Source organism: Sus scrofa, chromosome 12, assembly GCF_054392235.1.
Source record: "Sus scrofa isolate SSC_HxYL_T2T_F1_AM1 chromosome 12, Sscrofa_HxYL_maternal_Yorkshire_Landrace_v2.0, whole genome shotgun sequence".
Classification (NCBI taxonomy): Eukaryota; Metazoa; Chordata; class Mammalia; order Artiodactyla; family Suidae; genus Sus; species Sus scrofa.
Window position 1 is genome coordinate 46,562,820 of NC_139394.1, and position 23,005 is coordinate 46,585,824.

The 23,005-nt window shown below is 44.3% G+C and overlaps 1 protein-coding gene across 11 annotated transcripts in view; it reads left to right on the plus strand.

Moving 5' to 3' along the window:
• Positions 1 to 23,005, plus strand: part of MYO1D (myosin ID) — a 368,579-nt gene that overhangs the window by 89,294 nt on the left and 256,280 nt on the right. For all 11 annotated transcript variants that reach the window (XR_014821396.1, XM_021067447.2, XM_084985190.1 and 8 more), the window contains exons 2-7: positions 9,366 to 9,574; positions 10,706 to 10,799; positions 13,394 to 13,559; positions 15,963 to 16,016; positions 17,653 to 17,748; positions 21,895 to 22,011. Coding sequence is in view for 10 of the 11 variants with exons in the window: in XM_021067447.2 (XP_020923106.2) it covers positions 9,366 to 9,574; positions 10,706 to 10,799; positions 13,394 to 13,559; positions 15,963 to 16,016; positions 17,653 to 17,748; positions 21,895 to 22,011 (736 nt within the window). In the remaining variant the exon portion in view is untranslated. The remainder of the gene's footprint in view (positions 1 to 9,365; positions 9,575 to 10,705; positions 10,800 to 13,393; positions 13,560 to 15,962; positions 16,017 to 17,652; positions 17,749 to 21,894; positions 22,012 to 23,005) is intronic.

Below are 23,005 nucleotides of genomic sequence, written 5' to 3' on the forward strand. Positions count from 1 at the left end.
TGTAGGTAGGTCACAGATGCGGCTTGGATCCTGCATTGCTGTGGTTGTGGTGTAGGCCGGCAGCTAGAGCTCCAATTCGACCCGTAGCCTGGGAACCTCCATGTGCCTCAAGTGCAGCCTTAAAAAGGAAAACAAAAAACCAAAAAACAACCCAAGCAAACGAGAAACTGCTTGTAGCAAATCGTATAAAGGAAACAAACTAGTGTGAGATGATAGGGGAGGGGGGCAGTTTAGCTGGAGAAAGAAACTTGTTTTATGGTCAACCAGAGCACACAGCAACCAGGGGTAGCTGGCCTGAGATGAGCCAATATCTGGATATCAGATTGGTCTGACATTGAAGTTTTCCACTGAAAAGATGTAAGGATAGGAATAAGCAGTTAGACTTCTGTTTTTAAGATCATGCCTCCTGCTGTGTGGAGCTTGAAAGGGGTCAGGCCCATTACGATGGTATCTGTGATGTATGTGACTTCATATTCTTGCTAACATTGTTCATAAAACTCTTGACCTATTGGTGAAAAAATTGCATCACATGGTTGATTTGCCTTTCCTTAAATGCAAGTGAAATTGAGACATATTTTCATGGAATTCTTTGGGGTATGACTAGTTGCATCAGTTTCCGAGAGTTGCTGTAACACATGACCACGAACGGGGTGGCTTAAAACAGTGGGCAGGTATTGTCTCAAGGATTGAAGTCTGGTGTCAGCCAGCCAGACTCCTTCTGAAACCTGCAGAGAAGCCTTTCTTTGCCTCTTTCTGGCTTCCAGCGGTGACCATCAAACCCTGGCATTCCAGGTGTAGCTGCATCTGCCTCTTTGATCACATGGTGTCCTCCTGTCTGTCTGTGTCTTGAGGCTTTTTCTTCTTCTCGGGAGAAGGCTGGTCATATCGGATGAAGGCCCACCTAGTGACCTCACCTTGATGACATCTGCAAAAACCCTAATTCCAAATGAGGGCCCCTTCCTGGGTACCAAGGATTAGGACTTGATCATACTTTTTGGGGGAAGAAGCAATTCAAGTCATCACACTAATAATAGTCTGGTTTTTTGTTTGTTTTTGGGTGACTGGCTCATTTTTTAACACTATGTATTGACATTTATTATTATTTTTTTTTTCGCTAATTTGAGGTGTCACCGTTGTCATATACTAAAGCCTAAGGAACACCGATTATGTGATCTGCAGTATCTCCCACTTCTATAATTTCCTTTTTTTCTACTTTTGTTTTCCCATTTCTTTTTTTGCTTACTTTTCTCCGCCTCTTCTTCTTCTCCCTGGCTGTTTTCAGCAGTGTCCATTCCCCCCTTTGATGGCTTTTAATGTGGTCTTGATTTCTCAGGGTTTTTTGTTTTTTTTTTTTTTTTTTTCCTTGAGCTCTTGCAGTTTATTTCCTTGAAAAAAAATTTAAGTATTTCTCTTTTTTTGTTTTATGGCTGCCCCCAAAGCACAGACATTCCCGGGCGAGGGATCAAATCCAGGCTGTACCTGCAACCTGGGAACTCCAGATTTCTCTCCTTTTAAACAATGTTTTCTTTGATCTCTTGGTTTATGGGGCTCTATTTTCTTTACATTCTTTATTTTCATGCAGAAATGTTTTTTCATCGTTTTCTCCTTTATGACACTTTTTCCCCTCCATAGGTATTCTGGGTCTCCTTTTTGTCTGTCGAATTCTTGGCCCCCGTCTTTCCTGTAACATCTTATCCTGGGCGCCGTCCTGGTTCACTTTTGGTTATTGCCATCTTTGCATTAGGTGTGTTCCATGCTGGGTGGGTTAGTTGCTGAAAGATCGTATGCAGAAGGACCAGTATATCGCTGAGGTTTTTAGACCTTCTCTCACCAACACTTTGTCCTGAAACGGCAAGAAGTTTGCCTGACTCGCAAACATGTCCCACCCACCCGTATGCCGTGAGACTCCTGGCAGGTGAGTTGGTATTATTCTCCCTTTTCATGTATGAAGGTCATCTGCCACAGGGCAGTTGCACCTACTCTTTCTTTTTTGCCTCCGCACTCTGACAGCCTGCTTTTTTGCAAAAATGTAATTCCTACTCATACCTTCCCTTAGCACCATCTTGCAGCTGTTGAGAAGTGTCGCTTGGGGCTCGATTTGTTCCACAGCCACCTGCATCCCAAGACCCTGCTGTTCGTATCCAAAGAGCATTGCTGGGCCACTCTGGATCTGAGCGCCCCCTGCAGAACTTGCTCCCATGCCTGGCTGCGTCTGAGGCACATGCTCGGCTCTGAGCAGCTTCCCTCCTTGAGGTCTACCTTCCCAGGGCTTCGCAACCTTTCTTCATAGCTTGTGTTTCAGAGTTGTAGCTGGTTTTCTGTTTCCTCCGAGGCCGAGTTTGCTGGGTTTGTTCTGACTTGTCGATTTCCAGTGGGTAGAGTAGGGCGAAGCTAGCCTTGGTGTAGCCCCTTAAATGGACGCCGCTCTGGTGGTATTTGAAGTGGGTATTGGACTCAACCCTGGAGAGCTTGAGTGTTTAGAGAACACTGGGAGAGAGGAGCTGGCAGAGGAGGCAGAGGAGGAAAACCCAGAGTCTGTGACCTCGTGGAAGCCAGGAGAAGAGAGGGGGCAACGGGGGTCAGTGTCAGATGCTGCTGGGAAACCAGCGAAGACTGATGGATTTAGCCGTTTCATGGGGAACTTACTTTGGGAAGTTTGATCAAGGGCTGAAGAAGTGCTTGAGCGGAACCCAGATTGGAGTTGCTTGAGGAGATACTGGGAGACAAAGACATGGCTTGTGTGGGTGACCACCTGTCCTGAGAAGTAGGGGCACTCATAGCAGCTTAAGATTTCATTCGCACTGAAAAAGGAAAGAAAACGGGCCAAATCAATGAGGTTAAGCATCACCTATTTAAAAGGGTATGTCTTCATGAAAGAAATAAGTACTATTTGGAGTTCCCGTTGTGGCGCAGCGGAAACGAATCCAACTAGGAATCATGAGGTTGCGAGTTCGATCCCTGGCCTCGCTCAGTGGGTTAAGGAACTGGTTAAGGATCTGGCATTGCTGTGAGTTGTGGTGTAGGTCACAGACACAGCTTGGATCCTGCATTGCAGTGGCTGTAGTGCAAGCCGGCAGCTGCAGCTCTGATTCGACCTCTAGCCTGGGAACCTCTATGTGCTGTGGGTGCAGCCCTAAAAAGCAAAAAAAAAAAAAAAAAAAAAAAAAAGAGAGAGAGAGAGAAAGAAATAAGTACTGTTTATTCATGAATATAAATTGTATCACATACATAGCAGGCTATTCCACAGAGAGTTTTCCTCCTGGTGGTAATTGATTCCATATAGTTTAAGAAAATAAAGGGCAACACTGAATTCTCTGAGTGGGTGCCCTTAGAATCCTCAACAGTACATCTTGGAATCGCATCATCTGAAATACCTTTTTCTCTTCCGCCCAGCTCAAAAGTTAAATGTATTTTTGTCCTTCGGGTTCAGAAAGTGTTCAAAGTCTGCCCACTTTCCCTTTGAAACAGCTTGAATTTCTCTTTCCTGCATTTCTACCATCATTCCCTTCACTGAGGGCTGGACTCATTGCTATTTATTTACTTATTTATTTATTTGTCTTTTTGCTATTTCTTGGGCTGCTCCCGCGGCATATGGAGGTTCCCAGGCTAGGGGTCGAATTGGAGCTGTAGCCACCGGCCTACGCCAGAGCCACAGCAACGTGGGATCCGAGCCGCGTCTGCAATCTACACCACAGCTCACGGCAACGCCGGATCGTTAACCTACTGAGCAAGGGCAGGGACCGAACCCGCAACGTCATGGTTCCTAATCGGATTCGTTAACCACTGCGCCATGACGGGAACTCCTCATTGCTCTTTTGAGCTAGAAAGGGCTTGACCTTTTCTCTTATTTCCAGTCACATCAAATGTAGACTTCCTCAAGCTGGTTTTCAAAACTGTCATATCAGAAAATAACCTAAGTGTCCATTCATGGATGAATGGGTAAAATGTGGTACATATACATACAATGGAATATTATTCAGCCATTAAAAGAATTTTTGCCACTTGTGAAATGAGGACATTATTGCTAAATGAAATAAGTCAGCAAGAAAAGCAAATGCTATACTAGCTCACTTATATGCGGAAAGTAAAAAGTAAAACAAAAAAACAACCTTCCCCTAAGTGCATAGATACAGAGAACAGGATGATTGCAGAGGGCTGGTAAATGGGGGAAGGGAAGCAAAAGGTCCAAACCTCCAGTCATATAATAAGTCATGGGGTTGTCGTGTACAGCATGGCCACATTTTAATAATACACTCTGGCGTATTTGAAGGTGACTAAGAGAGTAGACCTTAAGAGTTCTTATCATAAGTTGAATTCCCCTGGCGGCCCAGCAGGTCAAGAACCCAAGGTAATGTCCATGAGGATGCAGGTTCGATCCCTAGCCTCGCTCAGTGGGTTAAGGATTTGCCATGAGCTGTGGTGTAGGTCGCAGATGCTGCTCCAATTTGACCCCCAGGTTGGGAATTTCCATACTAAAAATTAAAAAAAAAAATTTTTTTTTAATGTTTAAAAAACACCTGGCCGTGGCTGTGGCTGTGGCTGGCAACTACAGCTCTGATTCGACCCCTAGGCTGGGAACCTCCATGTGCCGTGGGTGCGGCCCTAAAAAAAAAAAAAGCCTATCTTATCAAGTCGGACTCCCTCCTGCTCATCCAGCTGTTGCCTGACTTTCCTTACCACAAGTTTTCGGCTCTGGTTCAGCCAGCCTCCTTCCCGTACTTCTCATCTGGCCACATGGTTCTGCCTCCATGCTCAAGTTCATCTTAAGTTCATGTTCACAGCTAGCACGTCATTATCTTCATTACAGTTTTGCGTGTGTGGCCCCCGCCGCCGCCGCCCCCAGTGTCATCTTCTCTGCAGGGTTGCCCATAGTCTGCCTCTGCTCTCAGGGAGCTGCGTCTGTCTCAAGTTCCTGCTGTAGGTCACCTTTTGTATAAGCACATGTGCAAATTAACAAGGCTGTGTTTTGTTTTTTTTTTAAATAAATGTTTCAGGATTTGTGTACAAAAGACTCTTGTTCCCCAAAGGCATAACCTTTGTATTTTCTCCATTGCTACTCGTGAATTCAAAAACTTTTTAGAACCTCCTTGTTTCATTCAGAAGCCAGTGAAAATACCCAACCCCTTCCATAAGTACTTTTAATAAACCCCTTAAAGAAATTCAGCTTTAAAAATCAGGGAGTTCCTGTTGTGGCTCAGCGGGTTGTGGACCCAACACCGTCTCTGTGAGGATGTGGGTTCAATCTCTGGCCTCAGTGGGTTAAGGATCCGGTGTTGCCGTGAGCTGTGCTGTAGGTTGCAGATGCGTGGATTCGACCCCCAGCCTGGGAACGTCCATATGCTTCAGGTTTGGCCCCCCAAAACAACGAAAGAAAGAAAAAGAAAAAAATCAATTTCTGTGAAGCTATTTTCTCTATTTGGCAAGTTTCAAAGGGGAAAAAAAGAAACTGAACAGAGCAAAGACCTTAGTCCTAGTGTTGGAGATGGGATGCTGAGAATGGCCTCCCGGAGGAGCTGATGCTGGGGCTTATAAAGACGGGGGAGGAAGAGGCAAGGTGGGGAAGGGAGTTCTAAGCAGAATGGACCCCAGGGGCAAGCCACCAAGGCATGGTGGCCTTGGGAACTCTAAATAGCTCATTCAGGTGAGAGCAGGAGTGACGTGGGCTGGGGGTGGGAGTGGGTTTGACGGGTGGAAATGCTGTGAGCACTTAGGGGCGTCAGTGAAGAGAAACGTGGGGGCCAGATCAACAGGAGAGCCGTGGGCCCTGCTCTTTGTGTAACACCCCTGAGGGTTCCTCGTCCACAGGAGTTCGTCGTGATCATCTTTGCCGTCGTGGCACACGCTTTTACTATCTTACGCTAACGCACTATATTATTATTTATTTATAACGCTTCGTGTTTTTATTCCTTTTTTACCGCCCAGAGTCAGGCCCAGTGTATGGCACCAAGTAGGAATTATAAAATTAAGGAACTATAAAATTAAGGAAATTATAAAAGTAAGGAATTATAAAATTTATGAAATAGGAAATATTTCAGATATGCAGAATGAATGATAAAAATTAGGAGCTCCCGCTGTGGCACAGCGGGTTAAGAACCTGACTGCAGCAGCTCGGGTCCCTTCGGAGGCGCAGGTTTGATCCCTGGCCTGGCACCGCGGGTTAAGGCTCTTACATTGCAGCTGTGGTCTAGGTTGCAGCAGTGGCTCAGATTCAGTTCCTGGGCTGGAAACTTCCGCATGCCCTAGGTGTGACACCCCTCCCCCCCAAAAAAAAAGTTTGTCATAAGAGGTTTCACACAGAGGTCATGGAAATAAATGCCTCCCTTGGTTTCCTGTAAGAGATGGTATCACCCATGTGTCATCTAGGATAATTACTGCCATTCCTCCTAGAGGCGAACCAAACAGGTGCGCTTTGCTCTGGCTGCTTGCTTCATACCCCAAGGCTTTCCAAAGCAGATGGAAAGCTTGGGTTGGTGTTAAGGTGAGTGTTGGCACCCTCTAGCGGTGATCGTAAGACCTAACCAAATTGAAAGTTTCATCTTGAATTAACCAAACTTTTGCTGAAAACGTTGTCTTGAATATCCTGTGTTGTTGAGCCTTTGCCGCGGCTCCAAGTTCATAGCTGTGGCATTGGATGGCTTTATACATCATGTTTTATAAACGCCATGCTCCGAAGTTTTGATAAACAAAACATTCTATTTGAAATAACATGGAATTTCAATGAAAGTACATGATTGGCCAGACCTGGAATCTTAGAACAACATTCTAATCTCACACGTTATTTGCTGTCTCTTAGTCACAGAGTTCCAGACTCATGAGGTAATTTTTTTTCCCCCTAACACCCTTCTTCTTCTTTTTGTTGTTTGAGCCATTGCTTTTTTAAACTAAAGAATTTTGTCCTTTCCATTCTTATCTTTGAAGGTATCTGTTGAGTACGTCCTTCACATTTGCAAGTTAAGCCAGAAAGGCTTGGGCCGTGCATCTGAGCTTTTTCTTATTTTTGTGGGTCTTTGAGTGTGAGTTATGTAGACATGCAGCTGGTGACTTTGTGTTGACTGACAGCTGAGGCAGGGAATCAGATTGTGATCATGGCAGTCATTCCTCAAGCGTAGGGATTGCTGTGAGTTTAGTAGCCAGGTTAATAAAATAAAATCACTTATTAAAAATCTCCCTCACACAGAACATAAGTGAACATAAGATTAATTGCCTTTTTTTTTTTTTTCCCAAAGTACTTACTCAGTGCTGGAGGGAGGGAAGAGTATAATTATCACCATTTTGCAGGTGAAGATGCTGAAATACATGGTGGTTAAGCAGCTTTCACACTCTCTCTGTTCTTAAGCCTTCAGACCCAGGTGTCAAGGCGCCCAGGGCTGGTGCATTTCGCTACGGAATAAACTTTCTGTTCCCCAGTAGGGAAGATGCATAGAAAACCACAAGGAAAAATGTGGCAACAGCTCTTGCTTAAACAGACACTAACTTCCTGATAAAAAGTCTTGGTTTTATTAGTGACATTGTCAGCATGTTTATTTCCACTCCTAATGATAACCAACAGCCTTTATTCCAATGTAAAGGGAGTTTAAGTTTCCTGCCTCTAAGTCTCCAACGCCTTAGTTATTTTTCTGCCGCACTGCCCCTGTGGCAAGAGTGCCCAGAGACACGGCCCCTGTCCTCGGACCAGCATGTTCCCATCTTGGCACTCCCTCCTTCCAGCTCTTGCAAGTGAGCCCCGTCTACCTGTGCCTCCCAGCAGGTGGAGTGAGCAGCGGCCACCACTTGCGCCGAAACATCCATTCAGGGGTTGGCCTCACTCTGGTTCATACACGTGTTTGTATGTGTGAGTTCATGTGTCAATAGGAACTGTATATGAGTTTTCTAAAATTTTATATTGAATTTTTTTCTTTTGCCAGTATAGATACATAATTTTGCACAATTGCAGCCATATCCTGTATGCTGGGTGGTTGTTGTTTTAATTGTTTTCTTAGTTCCCATGGCTTTTTTTCCTTCCAGCTGCCCACGAAGACTTCCTCCTCATCCCCCGACTATATGTATAAAAGGTTACGTAAAACATAGCACGCAACCGTCCATATTTTTCCATGCTTTTCTAATCATTTACAGAATATGTTTATGTAGAGTTATACCTACAAATCATAGGCAAGGTGGATTTTTAGCCTTTTATATGTGTGAGTGGTAGGATCATGTTAGACTTTTTATTTATTTATTTATTTTTAATTTTTAGGGCTGCACCTGCAGCATAGGGACGTTCCTAGGCTTGGGGTCAAATCGGAGCTGCAGCTGCAGGCCTACCCCACAGCCATGCGGGATCCTTAACACCCTGGGCGAGACCGGGAAACAAACCGCATCCTTATGGATACTAGTTGGGTTCTTAACCTGCTGAGCCACAACGGGAACTCCATGTTGTGTAAAATGCACATACCTTTCAACCAGCTCTCTCATTCCTAGGAATTTTTTTTTTTTTTTTTTTTTTTTTTTTTTTTTGTCTTTTGACTTTTTGAGGGCCACACCCTCAGCATATGGAAGTTCCCAGGCTAAGGGTCGAATTGGAGCTATAACCTCTAGCCTACACCACAGCCACTGTAACACCAGATCTGAGCCTCATCTGTGACCTACATAACAGCTCATGGCCATGCCAGATCTTTAACCCACTGAGCAAGGCCAGGGATCGAACCCGCAACCTCATGGTTCCTAGTCGGAATCATTTCTGCTGCGCCATGGTGGGAACTCCTCGATTTTCTATAGTATTTTTCATAGCAATAGAAGGGAAAGATAAATAAGACTATATGTGCACCGTGGAATATTAGGCAGTCTTTTTTTTTTTTTTCATTTGATTTCTGCCAGAAGTGTCTCCTCTACTGTTCTTTCTGGTGTGGATTTGACTGTTTCTATTCCTTTACTGACACTTTAGTGGGATTTCAAGAGGGAGAAGAAATAAATGTATTTGGACAATTTTCTTTACACCTGAAAATCTGACTAAATGGATTTTAAGGGCTGCTTGACTTTCTGTGTCTTTTCCTGCTAGACTTCTCAGGTTGTCTCCGACTATTTTTATTCCCCCCCCCCCTTATTACCCTTCTCTATTTTGGAACTAGGAAATCTCCCGACTCCAAAAAAAATTAAATTCTTTCTTCTCTCTTGGCTTATAACCCCTACTGGTCTTTTCTACAAGCAGCATTCCAAGAGACAGAGCCGCAAGCCTTCTCTGTCCAAGTAAACTCAGAACCGAGATGAGTCCATTGAGAAATTGCTCCCGGGGGTATTTGGATTTTCTTGGAAATCAGAGCCTCACGGGAAGGAAAGAGCCTTTGGGTACACCCACAGCGCCATCTTCCTTTTCTCTTGCTCTTGCGCAGATTCGAAAAAGGGCGCATCTACACCTTCATCGGGGAAGTCGTTGTCTCGGTGAATCCCTACAGGCTGCTGAACATCTATGGGAGAGACACGATTGAGCAGTACAAAGGGCGGGAGCTGTACGAGAGACCGCCGCATCTTTTTGCCATTGCCGATGCTGCTTACAAGGCAATGAAGAGGCGATCCAAAGACACCTGCATCGTGATATCCGGTATTTGAGTCCCCTCTGCCTCGGAGGTTGACACATATGGAACTTGCTGGGTGCTCAGGGTCCAAATAATGGATTAGATCTTTTTTTGAAGTCAGAAACTTAACTAATTTGATAGGAGAAACAATGTAACAGACACCAAATGCCAGCGCTTTTCTTTCATTTCTTTTTTTTTTTTTTTTTTTTTTTTTTGGTCTTTCTGCCTTTTCTAGGGCTGCTCCCACGGCATATGGAGGTTCCCAGGCTAGGGATCCAATCGGAGCTGTAGCTGCCAGCCTACGCCACAGCCACAGCAACATGGGATCCGAGCCACATCTGCACCCTACACCACAGCTCACGGCCACACTGGATCCTTAACCCACTGAGCAAGGCCAGGGATTGAACCCGCAACCTCATGGTTCCTAGTCGGATTCATTAACCACTGAGCCACGATGGGAACTCCTTCTTTCATTTCTGACCATCTGCTCGTCTTGGTTCATTTACCCATTATATATTACATTTGACTGGACTTCTGGTCTGTTGTGTAGACACAACTGACATGGGAAGTTCGTCCTTCCATCTCAGTCACGCAAAACTACTGGATAAAATGTAACAAGAATTATTTTAAATAGGAGTTCTCCTGTGGCACAGTGGGTTAAGGATCCGCAGTTGTCACTGCAGTGGTGTGGGTTGCTGCTGTGGCACAGGTTCAGTCCCTGGCCTAGGAACTTCCACATGCTGTGGATACAGCCAAAAACCCCCAAACAAATGAAAAGGGAATTATTTTGTTTTGGGGGTGGGGAATGCCTGCAGCTTGCAGAAGCTCCCAGGCCAGATATCAAACCTGCTCCTTGCTGACAGTGCTGGATCCTTAACCCACGGCACCACCAGGGAACTCCAACAAAGAATTATTTTAAATAATAATAGGATGAAACCAGAATGAAATCCTGAGGTATCAAAAATGAAGAATGAGAGTTCCCCGGTAGCCTAGTAGCTAAAGGACCCAGCGTCGTCACTGCCGTGGTTGGGGTCGTTGCCGAGGCACGGGCTCAATCCCTGTCCCGGAACTTCTGATGCCTCAGGCACAGCCAAAACAATCAGCTTGCTCTCGGTTTGAGTTGTAATGTTCATAAGCCTTTCACAATCTCCCCCCAGGGGAAAGCGGAGCTGGTAAAACGGAAGCCAGTAAATACATCATGCAGTATATCGCGGCCATCACCAACCCCAGTCAGAGAGCCGAGATCGAAAGGTAAGAACCCTCTCTTCACCTGCTCTGCAGTCTTGGCTCCGTGAGGCCTAAGCTCTGATGGGCATCGGGCATTTACTGATGAGTAAGGAAACTCCTTTGACTCTCTTACCGCCCGCTGTCCCTGTACTCTGATTTCTGTCCCTCTATTTCTGCATTCGTTTTTTTGTTTTTGTTTTTGTTTTTTTTTTTGTCTTTTTTGCTATTTCTTTGGGCCGCTCCCGCGGCATATGGAGGTTCCCAGGCTAGGGGTCTAATTGGAGCTGTAGCCACCGGCCTACGTCAGAGCCACAGCAACGCGGGATCTGAGCCGCGTCTGCAACCTACACCACAGCTCACGGCAACGCCGGATCGTTAACCCACTGAGCAAGGGCAGGGACCGAACCCGCAACCTCATGGTTCCTAGTCGGATTCGTTAACCACTGCGCCACGACGGGAACTCCTGCATTCGTTTTTAATTGCAGGAGAGTCGATTTACAATATCATGTTAGTTTCAGGCATACACCTGGAGATTCAGTCACACACCACATTTGTTTTTAGTAGAAAAATACTCCGCTGGTAGTTCTGGTCTGTAGCAGCCCCGTCAATGTTCCACGTGGTTGGCAACGATGTTTTACTTTAACCCGAGGCTTTATTGTCCCAACTCTCAGAGGTTTCCTGCTCTGTCTCCTACAGCAGCATCTTTTCGAAACCGCATTCTAAGTTCCCCTAAAAGGAAAGGGGCAGATCTGAGAGGCAGATCCGTGCTGTCCCATCGTTGTTAAAGCCAGAACCTTGGTATTAGAAACTCTAAATTTGATTCATTTTTCTGAAAGGGGTTCATGCCGGATTGTGCTCTGCACACAGTCTGGGGCCCAGGGTTTAGTTGTGTCTGGTACATGGCATTTACTTACTAAATATATAAGGAATGAATGGATGGGTTTAAGAAAACACAAAGAAAGTAGGAAATGTGGGTATACAGCAGCCGCACTTGACTTTCTTATGTGGCATGGACTTTTTGAAGAGGAAAAAAAGAGCTTTCCAAAGTTGCTTCTTTGAAGCTCAGTGTTTATTTACAGAAGAGTCGTGCTCCATATATGCATCTCAGGCTTCAGTTTTGTAAATAGAAAGGAAGCTGGGTTGGTCTGGAAAGGATAGCATTTGGACGAGACTACCCCACGGGGCTTCATTCTTTTCATCCTAATGGGGCCGGATCACCAGGTCAGAAGAGGTGTTTTTCTTAATAGTGACTCATCCCAAATTCTGATTCTGACTTTGCAATCTCATAGGACACGGACAAGGAGACAAGTAAGTTTCAACCACGTCCTTCAGCGCTGAGGAAGGAGTCTGGCTGAGCACAAAATTCATTTTATTTCTAAACCCAGTTGGTATAGGAGAGTAAGGCCTATCGTATTCTCTCGTCTCTTAAGAGCGGATCTTACTGTCATTTTATAGACACTTGCCTTTATTTCCCGTAAGCAAACCATTTCCCTGTCCCACTTAAGAGTGTACATTCTTCCGTGGGGAGATAAGGTTGGAGGGTCAGTATTTACGGTAGTTGTGGAAGAAGCAGGATGTGGTGCAGCAGTTACTCCCACCACACCCGTATAAGAGGGATTTTGTCAGTGAAACAGAAACAGAGACCTAAGGTCTAGAATGAAGCTAAAAGATACCCATTGGAGAGACTGTTCTCTGTAAAGGGAGCATGGGTTGAATAAAGCATGACTTTAATACCCGCTCCCGTGGAGAGGTTCCACACAGCTCAAACAAAAGGACCCGCAGTTTCTAAATGAATCAAGACCACTTTTCGGATGCATGGACCAAATGCAACGCATTTCACTGTTCCAGGCTTCATAAGCACATACGTTTAAAAAGGGAGTCATTTTCTGTATTGCCCATCCTTTCTTTTCAGAAGATCGCTTTTTAAGATTTTCCTTGATGTAAATAAACTATGTTCATTTCCAAGAAAAACTAAAAAATTACAGCATGGTGCAGCATGTGAAAGTTCCCTGAAATTCCAGCCTACCTACCTCCCCCCATCAGCCTCCGTAGTCACGGTAAAGTGTGCAGCCCCCTGCAGATTTGTGTTTACCAACCAAAAAAACACGCATTCACACACACACATCCTGCAGTGTATTATTTTGCAACTTAATTTCTCATTAATATATTCTTGACATCTTTCTATGTCCAGAAGGATAATATGTTCATTATTATACTGCAAAACAAACATTTATTTTTAATCCATCCTTACTGGTAGACATTTAGGTTGTTTGTAATTTTTTATGTGTGTAATGATTTTTTATTTTTTCTCCTTATAGCTGGTTTACAGTGTGCTGTCAGTGTTCTGCTGTACAGCCTGGTGACCCAGTTACACATACATGTAGCATTCTTTTTTTGTCCCATGCTCGTGCTCCATCGTAAGTGACTAGACAGAGTTGCCCGTGCTACACAGCAGGACCTCATTGCTTATTTTTGTAACTTTTTTTTTTTTTTTTTTGATGCTGATGCTACAGCTCATGTCTTTGTAGAAATATTTCCAATGTCTTTTCAAGAAATCTAGTTTCTTAAAGCCCCAGGCTTTAGCCCTTTTGAGAGTGACGTTGGTTGATGTGTTAAAGAGTGAAGAACATGTTGCTGAAGTCCAACTGCGTCCTGGAGGCTTTCGGCAACGCCAAGACCAACCGCAACGACAACTCAAGCAGGTTCGGGAAATACATGGATATCAACTTCGATTTCAAGGGGGACCCCATTGGCGGACATATCAATAACTACCTCCTGGAAAAGGTAAACTGCGCTTCATTTCCGAGGGCGATGTTTGCGGATGCCGCGTTGTTTTGGGACCCAGCTTTCTTTTTTTGAGTTATCATTCACATGCAAGCTTATGTTTGTATTATGGTTATTTTAGTTTCAGGTGTTCAATATGTTTATGCACTTTAAACGATCCCCACAACATGACAATTACCGTCCATCACCCTACAGAGTTACCACCGTATTCTTGATCATGGTCCTGTGTATGTTACATCCCTGTACCTTGTTTATTTTTATAACTAGAAGGTTGCTTTGCATCCCCTTCATTCTTTTTTTTTTTTTTTTTTTTTTGTCTTTTTGCCATTTCTTGGGCCACTCCCACGGCATATGGGGGTTCCCAGTCTAGGGGTCCAATCGGAGCTGTAGATGCTGGCCCACACCAGAGCCACAGCAATGCAGGATCCAAGCCGCGTCTGCAACCTACACCACAGCTCACGGCAATGCCGGATCGTTAACCCACTGAGCAAGGGCAGGGACCGAACCCGCGACCTCTTGGTTCCTAGTCGGATTCGTTAACCACTGCGCCACGACGGGAACTCCTTCATTCTTATTCTTATTCTTGTTTTGTCTTTTTGTCTTTTTAGGGCCTCCTCCGTGGTATATGGAGGTTCCCAGGCTAGGGGTCCAATTGGAGCTGTAGCTGCTGGCCTCCACCACAGCTCACAGCAACCGGATCTTTAACCTGCTGAGCAAGGCCAGGGATCGAACCCGCGTCCTCATGGTTTGTTAACCACTGAGCCACGACGACAGGAACTCTGCCCTTCATTATTTTGTCTGCTCCCCCGCCTGATCCCCTCTGACAACCACCAGTTTGTTCTCTGTATCAATGAGTCTTTTAATGCTGAATGTTTTTTAAAAAAAACTAATTATAGAATTTCTTTTATTGCTCCAAGTGGCTTTTAATTCTGTTCTCCATCCCTTCCTGCTCCTCAGTTAACTTTCTATGATAAGCTGTTCTCTTCTTGTGTTCTCTTCTTGTTAGCAATTAGAACATCAAATTAGGAAAAGCGATAAATTTTATAGATAAAGATTTAGGTGTTGAGGGATGGAGCCGGGGTGTATGAATGTGTGTCAGCTGTGGGATAAGGTTTCACAAAAACCCATCTAGGACTAAGCCCTACTCTTTGTACACATCCTCCCGTGTTTTTATTTTAATGCCTTTGAGATCTCATTTTCTTCTCGTTTCTATTTGTTCACTTGCTTTATAGTAACACAGATGTACTTTTTGATCTTACAGCCTAATTGTGACACATACTGCATTTGGTCTGTGAAAACTTAGCATATGTTTTTATCTGCCCGTGTGAACGATAGGCCCAATTTGTAGAAGATTCCAGTTAAAACCTTCCTCTTGGGGAGCTCCGTTGTAGCACAGTAGGTCAAGGATCCAACGTCACTGCAGCAGCTCAAATGACTGCTGTGGCGCAGGTTCGATCCCTGGCCCAGGAACTTCTACATGCCTCGGTTGTGGCCAAAAACAAACAAACAAACAGAAACACTTTCCTCTTGGGACTGCCAGAGAGGTTGTGTCCTAGCTAATCTTGAGTAGATGCACCTGGTTTTTGCAGTGACACTTGAACTTGACCCAGTTAAGTCTCCGCCTTGAATTGTACTCAGATAGGAACTGACGTGCCTTCTCAGTGAAGGGTTTTTCCATCCCAGTCACACCACAGCAACCTTTATGGTGGCTGAATGCAGTATAATCTTTTTTTAAATTTTTTTGTTAAACTAAAGTTAGACTGTTAAAAATATAGTGTTTTACCAGAGTCCATTGAAAAGGATGGGAAATCCCAGTTATTATCCGTCTTTTTTTTCCAAAATGTTTCAAGGCCTCACTTTATGTACATGGTCAATCAAAAGGATCCCCTGGAATGAACATACATTTTGAGTCCTCTCATAAGAGCAGTCTTTTTGAAACCATGTAAAGCAGAGATCTCTGTAGGCGGATCTCGTGCAGCAGACTTTATTACAGGCTATAAGTCATTGGTTTTTGAAATACCAGCAGGAAGGAATGTCGAGAATATTCCCCCCTAAGCATTCCTTCCTCTGTGCCCCACTTCCAGTTCCCTCCCCCTAAAAGAATTCCATCTTTAGGCTCCAGGTTTAAAAAAAAAAAAAAAAAAAAAGACCAAATAGCTTCGTTTTCAGAACGTTTAAGGAACTCTGTTTTTAAACAGTAAAAAGAATTATCCAAAAATTACCCAGAAAGCCCTGGAGAGGAGGTCTTCTTTCAGGGGGGTCCCATCCCTGGGGTCTTGAGGCCGTGTCATCGCACTCTTGGCCCAGGATTCCCTGGGAACGTGGCTCTCGTTTTGTTTTAGGAGTGCATCCTCAGATTAATGATTTTAATGTGTTTGTTTGTTTGTTTTCCTCCTTCTTTAGTCTCGAGTGATTGTGCAACAGCCCGGAGAAAGAAGCTTTCATTCTTTCTATCAGGTTAGTAATCTCCTGTTCTGCAGATAATCGACTGTTGGCTCAGGTGTGCAGGAAATGAATGTTTTTAGCCTGTCCTGTGCCTCTCGTGCCTCCATTGGCCCAGGACCCGTTACACACGTGTGCACGCATGCACGCCTGCATGCATACACCCCACCCCACCAGCTTCTCCAGAGACTTGCCAGGAGTGACCATGATAAGGAGCTTGCAGGTGGTTAGCCAGCTAGACAGCTGTCTTTGCTGAGCATCCCCTGTGGGTTCCTTTCAGTGAAGTCACAGTCTCATGACGCTAAAAGCTTGCGAAAGGGTAAACTCTGAGTATGTTAACATTCTTATTTTTGAATCAAACTCTTGGTCCCATGTGGGGGCGCTCCAGAGATGGGAATACAAAGTCGGGGTATTTTCATTTTAAAAAAAAATCAATTTTAAAAATCTGATAGTTCCATATTTTCTGTAAATCAAAGTGTGCAGGGTAATAGAATTCAAACATAGTGCCTTGTAAAATGTATGCCGTCTATAAAAGGACTTGTCTGTGTTGTGTTTGCGTTTCTGTGGACACTTTACCATGTTTTCCCTAAACTGCTGTGTTTTCCACCCAGTATGCAAGAGTTCTGTGCATTCCAAGAATCCGTAACTTTTTACCCACGGGGGTGAAAGTGTTCAAACTTTGTTCAGCATGACAGTCATGGTACCTGGTTGTTCTTCCCTGAGATACAGAGATTGATGGGAAAAAGCTGGCTGTTCCCAGTGTGATGCAACATATGACTAGTTGCTGACGCCTCTTCGTTCCGAGGCAACACTGACTCTTTCTGAATTGGAAACACAAGCCTATCCTGTCTGGGCACTGGGGCTCTTAAGTTGGTGACCGCCACAGGGCATAGGCTCCTGTGTTACAAACAGGCACAGCCAAAGCAAGAACCTTTCATGCTCGTAATGTTGTGAAAGGGCTAAGACTTTTTATGTCACTTTCCTCCTGCCTGTATGACATTCTCCATTGCTTAAAAGATTGAAGCCATTCCCCTTCAAGATAAAAAAAAAAAAAAAAACCAACTTCAAAGCTAGAAACAGGAGGCTCTTCAGTGAGTTGTCCCAGAAAAATGGAGAAAGAAAAAAAAAAAAGCTAGATTACCAGTATGTTAGAATACGTAGTGTATTGGGTCCAGTATATATTTCGATGTATTTTGCTAACTTATTTTCTTTTAATTCAAGTAAAGTTGATTTATAGTGTTGTGCTGATTTCTGCTGTACGGCATGGTAGGTCCTACACAAACATACATTCTTTTTCTCATACTTTCTTCCATCATGGTCTGTTCCAAGAGATTGGATATAGTCCCTTGTGCTATACAGTTAACTTTTTTTTTTCTTTTTACGGCCATACCTGCAGCATATGGAGGTTCCCAGGGTAGAGGTTGAATCAGAGCTGCAGCTGCCAGCCTGTGCCACAGCTGCAGCAATGCAGATCCGAGCTGCATCTGTGACTGATGCCACAGCTTGTGGCAATGCCAGATCCTTAGCCCACTGAGCGAGGCCAGGGACTGAACCCACAGCCTCACAGACACCCTGTCAACTCTTAACCCCCAGAGCCAGAGTGGGGATTCCAGTACAGTTGCTAACTTATTTTTCATTAACTGTTTTTTAGCTACTCCAAGGAGGTTCAGAGCAGATGCTACATTCTCTGCATCTCCAGAAATCCCTTTCATCCTATAACTATATCCACGTTGGAGCCCAACTAAAGGTAAGCGTTTCCTTTTTGAGATGACTCAGATATCGAATTAAAGAATTGGAAGGGACATGAAATAATTATCTGGCTTGCCGCCTGCCTTTAGGCACATGAATGACTCTTCTATTTTTTAAATTCTTGGGACAGAGAGTTCAATGTACTCTTGACTCAATAACTTTGCTGAAAAACTTAATACTAATATTGTATTTTACTACCATCGGACAGGACAGAATTTTCTCTCTTGCGATCTTGTGGGTTTTTTTTTTAATGTTAAAATCCTATTCCTTTTATTTTGACACTTTAAAATTATTGTAACACCTAGGAAATCCACCCCAAAAGGAGGTACCCTGTGATTTGACCAAAGATAAGTAGGTAAGACAAAAGAAAGTTTAAGAGTCCTTTGATTGAAAATGAACATCAAAGATCACCACTCACTGTTTTTTCAAATATTCATTTTGATGTATCCTAGAAAGAGTTTTATGACCCTTGGAACATTTCTATTTTTACATTTTTTCCACTTTTTCCCACTTCCTTTACTCATCTATGTGCAGATCTTTTTGCCTCTTTATTTCTAATTAGCTTTCTGCGATATGTATGTCATAGTTTCTGCTAGCCATTTTATAAGTAGTCCTAGTAATAATGGTAGTTTGTTGATGGTAGGTTATAAAATAGTAATTGCAGTGTTAGCCAGTTTAGGGGGGAATAGGTATATAAATACCTAAATAAGAATTGGAGGGAAATATACTAAATAAAACTCTGGATAGATGACCTTATGGATATTTGTACTCTTCTGCTTTTTCCACATTTCAGATTTCTGCTATAATTAAAAAAATCATTTTGTAGTTGGAAGGGAAGATAAAAGAACTTATAAAATGAAAGAATCAGGGAGTTTCCTGGTGGCCTCATGGATAAAAGATCTGTGTGGTCACTGCTGTGGTGTGAGTTGCATCCCTGGCCTGGGAACTTCCACAGGCCTTGAGCCTGGTGGAAAGGAGGAAGGGAGAGAGGGATGGAGAAAGAATCTGAGATGTGGGAGTTTCTTTTTTTAACTGTGGCTCTCCAACTTAAGCTAATTATACCTGCATTACTGGTTTAGTGGTAGTGTTATTGCCATGCCTAAAAGCAAATGATGTGTAGGGTTTTGCAATTAATTTTCCATTGTTTGACATTTAAGTTGCATGAGTTTTTTACTTTTATAGTCATCCAAGAGCAGGATGTTTGGCTGAAAATTAATTGAAAACAAATAAAGCAACAGAGGACAACACTCCCGCTTTCTGAGAGTAGGTCAGAGGTGCTTAAAAATGTATAAAGTTATTGTAAACTCAACACTTAAAAAGCCCGTCACTGAAAGAAAAAATTCATTTTTAATTAAACTGTCTTACTGATCAAATGACATCTGGCCAGGTCATATTGAGCCCTCACAGACAGCAAGTATTAAACGAACGTTCACCCTTCTAAAAGCTAAATTTAGCTTAGGCTCCCCATTGAATTTTTCCATTCCTATTCTTCCCCCTTCTTTTTTTTTTTCTGCTCTCTAATAAAAGCAAAGAAGCAGGCATTCCCCTTGTGGCTCATTGGGTTAAGAACCCGGCTAGCATCCTTGAGACTGCTGGTTCGATCCCTGGCCTCCCTTGGTGTGGGTTAAGAACCCAGCGTTGCCACAGCTGTGGTGTAGACTGTAGATGTGGCTTGGGTCCCTCATTGCTGTGGCTGTGGTGTAGGCTGGCAGCTGCAGCTCCAGTTGGACCCTAGCCTTGGGAACATCCATATGCCACAGGTGCAGCCGCAGACAGAAAAAAAAAAAAAAAGAAGCATAGATGATCATAGCCAAAACCTAAAATAAGATGAACCAAAAGGCAACAAAAACACACTCACCCTCCACCCTTCAGGGATAATTATTGGTAACAGCAGTTTATGTATTTATACCTGGAATTATACAATAAATCCTAATTCAGTAAACCTTTTACCATATTACAGTGTAATCACCAATATCTTCCCATGTAAACAAATAGAAATTAATGGAATGCTTTTAATAATTAAAGTATTACACTCTGTGTATCATCGTTCTGCTTAACTATCCTAAGATACAGGAGTCATGTACAATTAAGATACTCTGGGTTGCAGCTAAGCTAAGGCCCAATTCAAAGTCTCTGAAAACAGTAAGGAACTTAACGAGTTCACAGAACACGAAGCCCTAAGATGCTGTAGCCCAGAGCTGCTTAAATCAGTGCCCAACCACACTGAAAGGGATCCAGGTGTTTGCTTCTCCACCTTCCAGGTCTGCCATCCTCATGGGTTTGGCTGGTCTGCTTTGACTGATTTTCTGCGTGGTCCCCACATGGCAGCAGCAGTTCCGGGAGTCACAGGCAGAGGAAGTGTCCCTAGCTCACAACCCTGGATAAACCGGGGAAACCTCATGTGTTATGGACCAGAACAGCATCGCCTGCTGATGGCTGACCAATGGGTCTCTTGGTAAAGGTGTAAGACCCCTGTGATTGGATTAGTTTAGACCAATAAGGATTTACCTCCTGAGGCTGGGGGAGACGAATCTTGAAGAAGTCAGAGAGGGGTACAAACAGCAGGGCTCCATCAGCCAGAAAAAGAAGTAGGGGTGGGGAATGGCTGTTAGGGAAGCAGCTGACAGTTCCCCCTCCGTAGGACAGGCAGACTTTTTGTCTGGTTTCTTAGCCATCTCAACACAGTGGCGGCTTCTCAATTAATAGTGATATCTGATAATTGAGTGCTTTTTTCTGGGCTAGGAACGAGGGAGGTACTTTATTTAAATTCTCATTCTGTTCTCACAACAGCCCTGTAAGAAAGCTATTACTATGCCATCGTACCCATGAGGCAGTTGAGACTCAGTCAGGTTCGGGATCTTAGGAGAGAACTGGGAAGGGCAGAGCCTGCCTGGTGGTGTCCCAGACACAGAAACAGGTGCCCGTCAGGCAGAGAGGTCCCCTTTCCGTGCTCTTTCTTAGCAGGTGGGCATCAGGCCAGGGCTTTGTGTCCAGGCCAGAGGAGAAACTCCGCAAGGCAGAGATCAGCCCTCAGCAGCTGTTGCTTTGGGAAAACTCCTAAGATAGGCAGTTACCATCTGCTTGACCATATATTCCATTGACATGCTTGTATTTCCAACCTGAGGGCTACAGATCCTCAAGGCAGGTGATTCACCTTGGAACCCCTGTCTTAGTCCACTGAGGTGCTACAACAAAAACACCATAAACTGGGTGGCTTCTGCACAGCACGTGTTGATGTCTCACGTCCTAGAGGCTGGGGAGTCCAAGATCAGGGCACCTGCAGAGTCAGTGTTTGGGGAGGGCCGGCTTCCTGGCTCAAAGGTGGTAGCTTCTTGCTGTGTCCTCACAGGGCCGAAGGACAAGGGACGGTCACTGGGGTCTCTTTTATAAGGGCACCAACCCCATCAGGAGGGCTTCACCCTGAGACCCAGTCACCTCCCAGCAGCGCCGCCTCCAAACACCATCCCCTTGGGGGGTTAGGATTTCAACATACACACTCGGGCGGAGACATAAGCCTTCATTCTGCGGCAGCTGCCCTATCCCCCTGACCCATTAGAAGATCTGACATGCTGAGTGTTTACTGAATGCTTCAAAAAGGGAAGTTATCCTCCCAGACCGTTTCCTAGCGTACTAGATGGTTGAGACAGGCCACTTGGCTTTGGGGGTCCCCCGCTCTTCCCCGCCCGTGGAATAGAAAGCCTGACCATTCACGCGTGGGCATGTCATTCCCAGCACGGACAAGACTCACTGTGCAGTGAAAAGCCACAGACGGCAATAGTCAGGCGTGTGTCTTGGAGGCCCCCCCGGTCAGAGTTTCCATTTGTGGTCTCACATCTCAGGCCACTTCCTTCACTCATCACAGAGCTTCTCTGAGCCAGCCTAGGACTTGCTCCCTCACTGAATGTTCCAGAAAAGTGCCTGGTGCTAATTGGGGGTTCTCACAGATACGTAGGCATGATGGGGCTGCTGCATTGTGTTTTTCCCCCTGAAATCCTGTTGATTTTCTCTGGATCGGCGTCATGTCTTCAGGGACTTAACTCCAAGGGCAGCAAGACCTTGGCTGCACGTGCCAAGGTCTCATCGTCGGGGATGCTGTTGTTCACATGAGCTGCCTGTGACCTAAGTGTCCTGTGTTCATTCCTAGTCGTCTATCAATGATGCTGCGGAGTTCAAAGTGGTAGCTGATGCCATGAAAGTAATTGGCTTCAAACCTGAGGAGATTCAAACAGTGTATAAAATTTTGGCTGCTATTCTTCACTTGGTGAGTGGGGATGCTTCCTGGAATATATCGCCTCCCTGTGGAGTTAGAATGTGTTTTCAGAAGATTTTGGTCTTTTCCCTGCAGCTGTGAAAAGTAATTTATGTCGAGCACATTTCTCTGACATTTTGAAGAAATTACTGTATCTGTAGTTTCCTCCATCATTTTTTATAATACTATGAGGGATTTTTTTCCAAGCCACTGTAGGTTTTGAGGCTGTGGCTCCAGTTCACTGCCTTCCTGGTATGTCAGATGGTGAAGTGGTGAATTTCAAGGATAAAAGAATTCAGCAGTGATGGGACCACCGGTGGTATATAAGCTACAATCTTTTGAACAGCGTAAATTTCTAAGGGCGTTTGCAACATAGAATCACTGGTTACTAGAACTAGAATTTTGATCGTCTCATGTTATAGGCTGGAAGTGACTGGCTAAAAAGCACAGCCAGTTCATCGCAGCCAACACCCTGGACCACACTGGCCAACTTACCTTCCAGTTGATGTCCACACATCACACCAAACGGGAAGTGAAAAACGGTGGGTGGGAATTCTCTCATTACTGTCTGTCTAATTAGAGATGCTGAAAACATCATGAATGTGTAACCTGGTGGTAAAGGATGGCATGAAAGCACATCTGGAGTGAAAATCAGCTGTCACTTTATGGTGGCAAGATTTACCTCTCAGTGAATCAGAAATGCACAGGACCTATATGAAAAATATCGAAAATCTCTTAAATAAGCGTTCCTGATGAGGAAGACTTAAATATTCTAAATTATCTCATTCTTTCAGCTAGTTTATAGATGCAGTGCACCAGTAATCCCTCAGAATCCAAAGGACTTTTTTTCAGTTGACGTCATAATTCTAGAATTTACCCAGGACGATAAATGTGTTAGAAGATCAAATAACAGGTGTTAAAGAAGAGTAGTAGGGAGCTCCTGCTGTGGTGCTATGCGATTGGCAGCATCTCTGGGGCACTGGGATGCAAGTTCAATCCCCAGCTC